The following is a 12,877-nucleotide window of genomic DNA, read 5'->3' as shown; positions in this document are numbered from 1 at the left end:
TGTATTATTATGCAGGACTATGATGTAGATGATGGTAATAATTATGATTCTGAATTATAATCCACAATTTGTTTTGTAAATGACCAGTGTAGTGTTTCCAGAGTTAAACCTGAAGATTGTGTCAGAGTCTTTTTGGGGCACCACTAATGTCAACTCTAAAGAAACGTCTCTTCTTGTACACCCTCCCTTGAATCATCATGGTTAAAATGGGGATTTTCTGTTTTATTTAGAAAATGATGCATTGGTGGCAATTTTTGAAGAACAATAAATCATCTTCTTCCACATAATATACCACCAGCTGTTTTTCTTATTAATCATAGTGTTGGCTTCCCTGTACTTTAGCACTTACAAAATGTTAATTCTAAGAAGAGATTCCTCAGAAGAAAAAGGAACACAATGTTGTTTCATCCTGATCACACTCATAGTAGACTCACAAAGAATAAGTCATCAGCACCAATTCCGCCAGAGGATCTGCACATGAGAATATGTTCAATGATAGATTAGATTTACTCCTCTATAACTGACTTTGATGTCAGTGAAATACTGTAGAGCCAATTTCCTTTTGGTGAATGGATAATGAAATCCATCCCCTCACTTTCTCTGGGTGCTAGTGGAGTAATGTTCACAGACTAATGTGATATAAATGCTTCATCGTCTTGAGGGGTATTTACCACAATGAGATAAATTTAATGTATTATGTGCACTTTAATCCTCCTTTGAGCTTGAGATTGAAAGTACTTCTGCTTCACAGAGACTCAACTTCGGAGTTGTTGATGCAGTTTATAAACATCTTGTTCCGTCTATCAATTACCTAATTCTTGGTCACTGTTATCCAGTTTCTCTTTTCTTTCTCAACCATCTGCAGAGGTTTTTTCATCTCGGAATTTTCTCTCAACAAAAGAGCAGACTAATGTGCAGGCTAATACATTCATCTTCAGGCCATTTGAGAATTAAAAAAAGGCATAACAGGGCATTAAAAACATTCCATGCTTTGTGTTTTGGGAGGTTGCTGGCCAGTTCCACAAATAAGAAAACAATAATTCCCTAAATTACAACAATCTGCATGTAGGGGTTATCAGAATAATCAAAAAACTAGAATGGGGCTCAGTAGAGTGCATACCCCCACCAGGGGCAGCCCCCCTCGTGGCCCAATTGTTGAAAAACACGCGCTAAACTGTCCTCTTGGGAGCCAACACACGTGAAAAGTGCCCTCCTGGGAGCCAAAACATGCGCTAAAGTGCCCTCCTGAGAGCCAAATTGTGCGCTAAAGTGTCCTCTTAGGAGCCAAAACGTGCGCTAAAGTGCCCTCTTGGGAGCCAAAACACACGCTAAAGTGTCCTCTTGGGAGCCCAAAATGCGCGCTAAAGTGCCCTTCTTTTCGCCCCTGCCCTTCAAAAAGTCTGTGCACGCCACTGCATCCTCTATCCAAGTTTTGTGGAAATCCATTCATTAGTTTTTTGTGTAATCCTGCTGGCAAACCAACAAACCAACCAACACATGGACACAGGTGAAAACATAACCTCCTTGGCAGAGGTAATAAAGAAGACAATGACAACTAGAGTTTGATTTGATAAATAAGGAAACAAAAATAAACAATCTCTTTGAAGCGGAAACTGACACATTTTGAAATTCTCCCCTCCTTCTCCCCTATTGTTTCCCTGTGGTATTACTAACAACAACTAACGGCCTGGCTATTATCCAAGGCAACCAACTGTAAGAATCCCATTTTGACCTCTCACAATCTCAGTAACACACGCAGTTGTATTTATAAGCAGGCAGGTTTTGCAACTTACTGACAGAAAAAAACCTTGTTTTGAACCGTCTCAGGTCCCAGTTACAAGGGGGTACAGAAATCATCCGGGGAACACACTTTAACCATTACCTAGGGGTAGTGAGCAGGAAAAACAATGCCACTTCCTGTTTTGGATGTGCAATGTCAGACTCGCTTCATTTGACCCTTCATCCATCGTTCATTTTTGCCGTAAAATCCAGCATAATGACAGGAAGAATTACATAGTGAAAGCGAGGTTTATGGGTAATCCATATGTGAATGGTGTCACTTTGTTTTACAGCCATTACTTTGCTTTTTAATCCAAAATGATAAGCAGAAGCAAGTTACCGGTGAATTGTCAATTGCCTATATAAATAATAATCTAAGTAGAATCAAAACATCAACGTCTAACAGCAATTAGAGCACAAAAAATGTAGTGTAAGACTCACATATTGTATCACAGAAAATGAAACCAATGTGTCAGTAACATCTTTGTCACCAGTGTTGAATTTCAGCACAACTTTAATTCAGTAGAGATGACAATGGATTTGTTTCAAGAGATCTTTAAAGTAGCTAATTACCAAGCACATCTATCACATCCTGGCAGCACCAGAAGACTTGTAAAGGAACATTCTGCTTGTTCCATATTTCAGTTTTTTGTGTCTTGATTAATATATTGGCACAGTGACATTTTTTAATTGTGGGCTCGTAAGACGCTGGCCTGCAGCTATTTATTCTCATCATAACATGTTGGGTGACCCGTGGACTCCAAAAAAGGAAATGTGTTTACAGGTTCCTCTTCCCCCATCGTTCTGTCTTCAAGAGGATGTCATACGTATTAAAAAAACAGAGAGAGAGAGAGAGAGAGAGAGAGAGAGAGAGAGAGAGAGGAAGGGGGGTTGAGAGAAGGAGGGATAGAGAAAGAGAGAGCCTTCTTACTCCTACCATTCAGTCTTCTTCTTGTGTCGAAGATGCAGGTTGTAAGTGGTGGACAATCACTTTGGATATACACTCTGCTCTTTTATTCCCTACAACTTTGCGGTGAGTATCATACAAGAGCTGTTCCGAAACATATTTTCTTTTTTGTGTGTGATCTCAGAGCTAAAAAAAATATTATGATAATATTGTTTCAACCACAAAAATATATTTATTGATGTTTTTGGCATTAAGAAGATATAAACAACAGTGAAAATGGCAATGAACATGTAACCATTAACGGAAATATTTCTGGCTGTTGTAAATGTATCAAATATTTAAGTTACAAGCAACATCTCTATTTCGAGTTTCATGTTCCTTTTTGATTTTTGTCATCAGCTGCAATCACCAGCTTGGTACAAATTGAGCGTCACCACATGTAGCAATAACAGCTGCTTCACAGCTGCACTGTTGCTCCAGCTCAAAAAGTATTTGGGAAACTCAAGTATGAGGCCTATGTTATACCTTTTTTCTCTCTTGTCTAGGAAGACTATCAGCTTCCACTTCCTCTCCCCCTCCCCCTCCTCCGGCACCTGAACTTAACATTTATTCGAGGTCAGGGGACTCAGTGGTTCTGGTGTGCCGGGCACCGGAGGGCCACCGCGGAGTTCTGTTCAGATTGTACCGATACAGAGACATGGTACTTTAACCTCTTGAGGACATGTGTTTGTTTTCTGTCGTGTTCCGTATCCTGTGATTGTATTTATTCTCCGTCTTTCTCTTCATTTATTGAGGTGAACTCTCAGGAGCTGGAGTCTGGTGCTGGGGAGGTCCAGTTCACTGTGAGGGTGAACGCAGAGGTCTCAGTCCAGCGTGAACTCTACTGCTGTCAGTACAAGAACCAGGAGGATCGTTACAGTGCCGTCAGTCCCTATTTGGAGCTGGAGCACCAAAAAGGTGTTTGTATTACATGCATTTCAAAAATCTAAAATTAAAACGAAAACGTCATACAAACCATTATAAATTTAAAAGGAAGTAGGACATTGATCTTATACAGGACAAATCCGGGAGGAGATGTGGTCTAAACGTATAACCGTTCATAGGTTTATCCGTTCAATCTGCACCCAGTCGAGATTCAACATGCGGTATAAAACAATAAACACTCCCATCCGCTCCTCTCCAACCCCACACGGCTGCATGCAGGTGCTCTCTGTGGTTTCCTTTTGTCCTCCGCTCTGTGGGTGTGTGCAGTGGTGTTACATCCTGCCCTTCATATAGAAACCACACACACACACACACACACACACAGAAAACGAGATCAAACACAACGTGTATTGGCTTCCAGTTGTTGACGGTTATTCTGGGAAGTTTGGCTAGCAACTGTGGCAAATAAAGTTTGGTAGCAATATCTTAGAAATGAATTATAATCCTTAAATTTGATCTTGTTTAGCCTCCAGCTGTTTGTGTTTTAGTCAGGTTATTTGTTTTAAAATGTTAACTGCTGATTCTACTCTGAAAGTTTCCTTTTTTTCTGGTTTTTTAATATTTTTTACTTTATATTTCAATTTTTTTCAAAGTTTTCAATTTGTGTTTACTGGTGTCTGTGACAGTCTGTCAATTTTTCCACCTGCACATATTATAAATAAGGTCTCTAACTAAATGTATTTCCAAGTTTAATTGCCCAAAAAAACAAGGTTGTTGGCTTAATTCATCATTTTGAAGTAAATCTTGATTACACAATATAATGGCATTTAGATTGGTTCCATGTTGATTCTGTTTTCACAATGCAATTCTGTCTGTCACTGGGAACTAATTCTCCCGGGAAAGCGTAGGCTGAGAGGCATAATAAAAGAAGCTGTGCCTTTGAATGCAATTCCTTAAAGAAATGATACCACAGAATTATAAAGATAATTATCTAATTTTCCTCTTCCTTCCTGTACTTCTCCAGATCCTGGCCCTACTCACTCCACACACACTTTCCCTCCTCCGGTCTTGTCTGTTCAGCCCTCGACTGGTGTGGTAAAACGTGGGGACATGCTCTCCTTCAGCTGCTTGGTCCCCACCCTTCCTTCACGGCCTCAGTCCCAGTCTACCTCTAAAAACAAACCAGAGGCCTTCCTTTTGCTGAGGATGGCCGAGGGATCAGGGACGACATCCATTATCTCACAGCCGAACCGTGAATCCCAGCCGGGAGTCTTCACTGTTGGGCCAGTGAGGGGAGGAGAGGAAGGCCAGTACACCTGCCTCTACCAGATCACCAAAAGGAGAGGACTGGTTAATTCAACTGCCAGCAACATGATTCAGATCACTGTTACAGGTGAGTATGTCGCACTTAGAGCCCCTACCCAGCGCTGTGAATAAAATGTCGGCAATGTTAGTTTCTATAATCCAAAGATACATTGAAGGTCTATGTTTAAAATAACAACACAGGCAAAGGGGCATAGTTCAGATGACATCTTTATGAGCCGACTTCCTCAGTTGGAGAAAGAGGAGTTGAAGGGTCGTTACACAGTTAGAGAGATGATGCAGAGCAGAGGGAACAGAGAGAACCATTTCTGTGATTACAAATGCTGGTGTTTAAACCCAAACCATTATCTTTTCCTAAACCTAACCAGTGTTTTTTTATGCCTAAACCTAACAAGATCTTAACACAATTATGTCACAACATAAAATCGAAATGTACCATGCCAACATCTTTTCTGTGGATTGGGTTGCAGCGACGGCCCGCAAACTCTTTGCACGATGCCCTTAAGATTAACCCTGCTACGCCATTTATTTACGCATTTATACATCTTTACACTTAGCTGTTTTTTTTCTGGTTTTTCTTTGCATTTCTCAAAATAAAACAGATATTATATTGCTCTGGGATGTTTTTTTTCCTCTTAAATATTGTCTTTATATGTGATAATGTCCTTTAAACTTAATAAAATAGGTCAAACTTGAAATAGTTAAACAATTTTAACAAAAAACTCTGTTTAGCCTCATGTAAGACAAAAATAAACCAGAATATGCTAGATTGTGAGAAGTTAGAACTAGTGATTGTTCTTTTGCTTAAAGATGACTTAAATGATGAATTGATACACATGGCAGCACATTTCACTCTCTGTCCTCTTTCCTCGCCAGATGTGGTGTTGCCAGTGCCCACCCTCATTCTCCAGCAGCAGACAGACGTGTGGCATTTGCTTTGCACAGGGTCTCCGGCCTACCCCCGTGCTGTCTTCTCCCTCTACCGGGCCGATAATGAACTTCCTGTCGCCACTCACCCTGCCACCTTGATCCACCATCAGGCCACCTTCCCAGTGCCAGTCCAGGACACTCCCATGGCTTTGTACCGGTGCCAGTACAGTGTCCACCTGGGAAAGAAATGGAGCAGCTCTGAGCTCAGCCTCCCTTTGGCTGTAACCAGAGGTGCAGATTTAAAGTTGTTCTGTATGTGTGTGTATGTTTAGGTAATCTAACAAGAAATATGACTGTTTTCCTCTTTTCTCATCTTCCAGGAATTCCCCCTCCACCATCACAAGGTAGTTGACGATTGCACATCCTTATTTCATGCAATGTTTGAGTTTATGTGAATATTGAGTGGGAGGGAGACTTAAAAAAATGTCACACTTTCGGATAAGCTGTCTGAGCTTTAAGGAAACAACTGAAATACCTCCCCGAATCATACTTGTTCATTCTAAATAAAAAAATATATGTATTTATATATATATTTCTGTGTGATGTCTGCAGATGTGTCTGGTGTTGACTGGCCTCTCGTTCTGGGCTCTTTCTCCGCTGTGGTGTTGTTCCTCTTTTCAGTGGCACTCGTGGCTGTGGTTGCACGCAGAAAAGGTATTTCGTATGAATCTCTACTTCCTCACTGACACACTGTCTTGATTGTCTTCACTTGTGAAATGTTTAATTTCCTCTCTTTCTTCTCTTGTGATCCTTCCTTAAAAGTTAAAGCGGCAGCTGAGGAGAAGAAGAAAAGGTATTGTCTTTTGAGTGCTTATTAGTCTTTAGATAGTAAGTAAAAGTGTGTTTGTATTTGCAGAATCATCTTGTGGTCAGTGAGTGAGAAAGCCGTGAGACATGAGCAACATTTAGAGGCAGCTTTAACCGCAGATTTTCCTAAAGTTGGCAACATAATGACTGTTTATAACAGCTCAGACTTTGCTTGAATATGATATGTAGTTTTAAAATGTGTTGTAGCCAGCAGTGAAACAGGAGTTGCGCTTTATGAATCCCTCTGCCACAGCCTGAAAGCTCTGATGCTGCATTCATTACATTAATTTTCACATAATTTTGTACATAAAATACAATACTGCATTGCCACATGTATGTCTTGGAATTAAATGTTGCACTGCTGAACTGTTTTAGACAGGATGCAAAGTTCTGGACCCAGGTCCACTCCAAGGACCATGTTGTTGGTGAGTTTACAATAATATTTATTGCTAGTAAATTGTCTATTCAGTCAGTGTCATTTATCTTCTTTGGGATTATTTCAAAAGCACTGCAATGTATCACATTGGTATTCCAAGTGAAGAGATACACTGATACCAACCGCATACGTGCTTTGTCGTTTTGTTTTGCAGACCTTACACTCAGGCGTACAAGCTTCAACCCTCAGGTAAATATTTATCACTACATGAATCTGCAATTGCTAACAAACAAAAAACCCTGGATGATTCACCAACACTGAATAAGTTGGCAATGGCTTCCTTTTCCAGCTAAAGCCTGGCTGAGGTTTTGTGTTTGGTTCAGTTTGAATTGTTATGTCTGGACAAGGCTGTTCTTATGGTTTAGTGAGGTTCAAACACAAAGTAAACATGGTTAGGGTGAATAAAAAATCTGTTTCTGGGTTGCAGCAAACATGTCTAGGAAATGTCCCACCATCTTAATATCCAATCGTTTGGCGCTCACACATGTAGAACTGCAAAATATTGTAAAAATGTTGACATGATACATAAGACTTGTACAAACGTGAACATATCTATCGTTTGCAGAAATGTTAAAATCCCCAAAAAAATTTCTGGTGACTGGCCATCAAACTCAACTCCATTGGTTCATACGGAAGGCATGAATCTGTGAAATAGGTTACCTGTTCCATCTTTAAAGCAACATTATGTAGAAATTGGCATTTTGTGCGATATGGCGGCCCCCACAGTTTCTGAGTGCAACACCACTGTCTTAAATAAAAATCTCAGGTCTGTAACAATTTGTCAGACGTTATGTAGGTGCTGACTACAAACAAAACTCATTACATCATAACAATGTTTAAGTTGAAAACTTGTATGTTGAAGTAAACATGTAGGTAATGCTGTGATCCTGCCCTCTCACTTAAGTTACACAGTGCAGAAACAAGTGATAGAGACAGAGACATCATTCATTTTGTTACAAGACACTGTATCATCACAGTGACTTTGCAGTTGTCATTTTAAGGTAAAGAATAACATAATATTGATTTGTTGTTGCCGCAAACACCTGAACACGGGAGTGTAGGAGTAAGTGGCACATTTGTTGAAGACTTTTGGAGCTGGATTAAGAGATGAGAGTGACTTTATTGTCACCCATGTCTATACAATTTATTATATTGCATTTACAGGAGCGGGATGGTTTGTATGTGACTGACTCAAAATTAACTGCATTGTCCTTTTTCATCCTAATGAAGGAATCAGGCTCTTGACACACAATACCTGCTAGTTGGATCAATTCATTGCTGGTTTTGGTCTTTTGGGATTTGTAGACAATCAGAAAAATAGGATATCACCAGACTCATCCTCTTAGCGGGTTATACCTCGCAATAGCATTAGCCTTCATTTTGACATGGAAATCCGTTGCTTAAGGCCGATCATGTGCAGTCTTCTGACATTAGTCTCCTCTTCTCTTCTTCCTTCTCTTTCCTCTGGTATTTCTGGTATTTCTGGGGCCTCGATGTTTCTCCTGTGGATTCACAATGACAAACAACTGTTGACTTCCCTGATCCCTTTGCTGTAAACACACTTGAACACACATACGTGGATGCACACAGATGAACACATGCACACACTCGCTGACAATCACAGAGCACACTGTGAACCCACACATCTTCCTTATTAGCACTTGAGCAGGGTTTGGATCCACCTCTCATTAGTTTTAATCACTTTCATTAACGTGCTTGATGAAGGGCTCTAATTAGACTTCAGGCTCTCTCCTTCCCTCTGTGTTACTGAACAAACATCTCAGTGGACAGAGCGCTGGTGTATCCAGCTGATGGCAAGACTAACCAGCTGTCATGAAAACACCCAGGAACTGAATATCATCTGATGTGTCCAAGTCTTAGCTGTGTCCTTTTTATCCTGTTCTATTACACACTGTGGCAACACAGCGAAGAGATACACTGTTTACTTTTGTTTTGAATTGGCAACTACAAATAACTTACAAATGAATATTTATCAAGATCGATATGTATTGAGGACAACACCAGAGAAAGTCACTGTTGATTCAACTCTGTTGATAAGAGGCATTTTCATGAAGAGTAAACTGGAAACTATTAGTTTGAATCTACTTGGACTCTCCATCTCTGTTTGAAATGCTCTGTATTAGTTTCTGTCTCTTTAAGGACCACCTCTTGAATACTCTGTCTCCTCTGATTGGTCAGCTCATGGATGCTTAAGCCTGCACCCCCCTATGTGTCTCTGGTCAGCTTTGTCCCCTTTTCAGCCTGAATATAGGCATAAATTATGCGAATGTTTGAAATGGCAACGTAGGGCGATGCTAAGAAGTCATGGAATTAAAGGTGGGACTGCTGATGTGTTGTTTCAGGCCCATCAGGGGCGATGTCTTCTGTGGGAGAGAAGAGCTCCAGATGGTACAGACTTTGGGCTTTAAACTTTCAAGACCTTTTACATGGACGATAACCTACGCAAGAAGTGATAATAAGAAGCATAATAGTTCTTTAAAAATGCACAACTTTTGCTCTGATGCAGCATGAAATCTGCAAAGTCACTAGTAATTGAAGTAATGAAAGAGATGCAGAGGAGTAAAATTATAACATTTTCCCTGCAATCTGTAGTGGAGTGGAAGTAAAAAGTAGAAGAAAAGGGTAACACTGCTACTTATACTCAGTAAAGGTGTACCTCAAAAATGTGCTTAGTTGTGTTCCATCACTGCAGAATTACAACGATATTCAAAGTGCAGCAGAAACATAATTGTCAAAAGAGGGATGCTGAAAGTGGGGCAAAGAGGGGCACAGATGAGTTTAGAAAAGAGGAAACCCATTGAGGAAAATGTTCACCTCAAAGTAGTCTTTCATCTTCAGATCAATCATGCTGGAGACCCCACTCGTGTTCCAGGAATGTCAGAAAATGAAGATGTATCGATAGTGATGAAAGTCATACGAGATTATGAAATACTCTCTCACCAAGAGCAATATGAATTACGCCACATGACAGTATACTTCAACTTCTCATCACAAGTCAATAAGAAAACAACACGAGAAAAGAAATTACTCAACATTACATGTAGTAGTACACACACACACACACACTTGAACAGGTTATGATGTTAATATGACATGGTTGAGGTTAGTCATTTTAAAAACAGAGCTCATAGAGTACACCTCAAACAGGGAAGTGGAGATTGATGGGAAATGCTCGGCCACCGAAAGGGTTTTTATTAAATCAAGGATTGGTAAAGTTAACAGGCAACAAGGGGACATAAAGGACTGAGATCTGAGATCTCGTCTTTAACAGCTTGTACCTGTGTGTTCATGTGTGTTAATGTGTGTTTATGTGTGTTTACATACAGGAATGGGCCAGCGGAGATACAACTACAGAGACAGCATCCAGATCCCCTTTATGGAACTCACTGTCCACTTTCACAACCCCAATCCATCCGATCCATTAGAAATGTTTGTTTTCTCTTTCTCTCTGTCTCTGTCGCTCTGTGTTTATACTTTTTATTCCAGTTTATCAGTGTAGCATCAGTTTGAGGTTACACAGCAGGACAGGAAGAGCTATTTCCTCAGTTCCCATTTCATGTGTAGCAGTAAAATTGCACAATTTGACAGGACACAGTTTGTTTGTTTTTCCATGTAAGCGAGCCGGTGAATCTAAATACATTCTTCATCATTATTATTATTATTATTAAGACCTTGGAGAACAGCAGATGACAAAACAATCTCACCACTAGGCCCTTTTTAGTAGATTCTATCACAGGATCCTCATCAGCTACCAAATTGGATTTGAAGTGAGTTTGTTTCGTCAAGTTATTTTCCTATCTAACTGTTTTTAACTGATATGAGAAATGATTTTGTTGCGCTATTTACAGATTTTCAGCACATTCCAGCACCTTTGCGACGTAAACCACTCTGCACACACTTTAACTCTGTATGGAGCTTTGAACATCACATCGAACATTGTAGTGATAATAACAATGTGAAAAGCAAAAGAAAAATCCAAGGCAGTCTTCTGGTTAAATAACCTTTAGACAGATGTCTAATTAAAACATCGCCTTAGATTTTGCTCTTCCTTTTTTTTTTTTAACTCCAGTGTTTCCTACCAAAGAGCACCATCATCACATTTAGTTTTTACTTCCTCTCCAGACTTTTTCTTCCTGAATAATAAAGTTTATTTATATAGAACTCAGTGTATCAGTTCTTTACAAGTTAAAAAAGAGAAACTCACACAGAACATCCACACACATATAACACACAAGTTATTCATTTAAGGTATGTGTTACACATTACGGTGACAAACAAATTACCCAAATCAAATGAGGGGATGATTAAAATAGTGATTTAGTAAATACACTTGTGACCATCTTGTGGTGGGAATAAATACTTTGTAAGGAGTATTTATTTTTCTGACAATTTTTTACTTTTACACTGCTACACATTAACACGAACATCTGTACATTGTACTCCTTACATTTTTAAAACAGGCTTGCCACTTTGGTTTTAATGCATTTGAGGTGAATTAGCGATAATGTAAATGTCTCATATTTGACCATGCAGCCCTCTGGCTGGATTTTCTGATTTCCTCGATTTCTTGCTGCTCAGGACATTTTACCAACCCAATATGTCAATATCTGACATCCTGGGAATGAGGCCCCTGAGCCTGTACATTCTTACTTTTACTTTGGTAAAGAAGTGGACTCAGTACTTTTACTTCCAACAGAGTCTTTTGCCCCCTCTGCCCCTTCACTACCAACTACTACTTCCCTAGTTCTGGTTGCCCTAGCTCAGATGCCCATTCAAATGCAGCCTTTATCTTAATCTCAAAGGGACTATTGCTGGTAAAATAAAGGTAAAATAAATATAAAACAAAATAAATGTAAAATACTATAATCTGGAGCTAGGATATGATGACGCAGCTCACATATTTCACATGTTCTGGCATACCTGTATTGATACAGTGTGTAGTGATTTGAGGGGAAAGACAGCAAGCAGCACTTCCTGAAATTTTCCTGCTGCAGTTTTGCTAAATATTCTGCAGAGGGCACCGTTTCGATATAATTTGAATGCCAAAAAACACACCTACAGTGCAGCATACAAAGCAGGTCCTGTGCTCGCTGAAACAATGTGATTGTGACGTGCATGAAGCTGAGCAATCCCAGTGTGACCACAGTGAGACAACGGCCATGGACAGGTCCAGCTGACTTTTCATCATGTGATCATTGGAAAAGCACCAACCCCAAGGACCCTCATATCTACATTTTCTTTCTACAGTTGAAGTGAATGGGCTGCGACTTGAATACTGTGTGAAAGTCAAAAGGTATATGGACTCAGGAGGGAGATGCACCTCACACCTGTTTATGTGGTTTTTATGATGGACAATAACTCAGCAGAGGACTGTCATTGTACTTCAGGAAGCAGCAGAGGCCAATTCTGCGGTAGCACTGAGTTTTGTTACGTTTTACTGGCCTCTGTAGCAGCACACGGGCCTCTCTCTGTAGCACACAGACACAGATATTTATTCCTTTCTTTTTCATACGCACAGACAAAAACAAGATGTGAAGCAAGGGCAGACATAGATGAACTCAAGGGTTTGCAAAGCCTGCATGATGTCCAGCTCATATTCATGTCTGAGTCATAGTTTGCTCTTCCTGTGCGGTCACATGCAAGCACATGCACTCACAGTGGAGATATTCAGCTCCAGATAATGGCATTTGGCAGATCTGTTTGCCTACGAGACAGAATAATGATAAGAGGTTCAACATGCCAATGAGTTC

The 12,877-nt window shown here is 40.0% G+C and overlaps 1 protein-coding gene across 1 annotated transcript; it reads left to right on the top strand.

Moving 5' to 3' along the window:
* The first annotated feature begins 2,697 nt into the window (after window positions 1–2,697).
* LOC115595552 (uncharacterized) lies at window positions 2,698–11,288 on the top strand. The gene is made up of 11 exons (XM_030440220.1): window positions 2,698–2,812; window positions 3,232–3,386; window positions 3,481–3,643; window positions 4,635–5,003; window positions 5,810–6,094; window positions 6,184–6,207; window positions 6,416–6,517; window positions 6,626–6,656; window positions 7,046–7,095; window positions 7,261–7,295; window positions 10,454–11,288. Exons 1-11 carry the CDS (start codon window positions 2,743–2,745, stop codon window positions 10,550–10,552), a joined length of 1,383 nt encoding a protein of 460 aa, XP_030296080.1. The 5' UTR covers window positions 2,698–2,742; the 3' UTR covers window positions 10,553–11,288.
* Window positions 11,289–12,877: the final 1,589 nt, after the last annotated feature.

Source organism: Sparus aurata, chromosome 1 (genome assembly GCF_900880675.1).
Source record: "Sparus aurata chromosome 1, fSpaAur1.1, whole genome shotgun sequence".
NCBI classification, from domain to species: Eukaryota; Metazoa; Chordata; class Actinopteri; order Spariformes; family Sparidae; genus Sparus; species Sparus aurata.
This window is presented reverse-complemented; position numbering and strand designations above follow the sequence as displayed.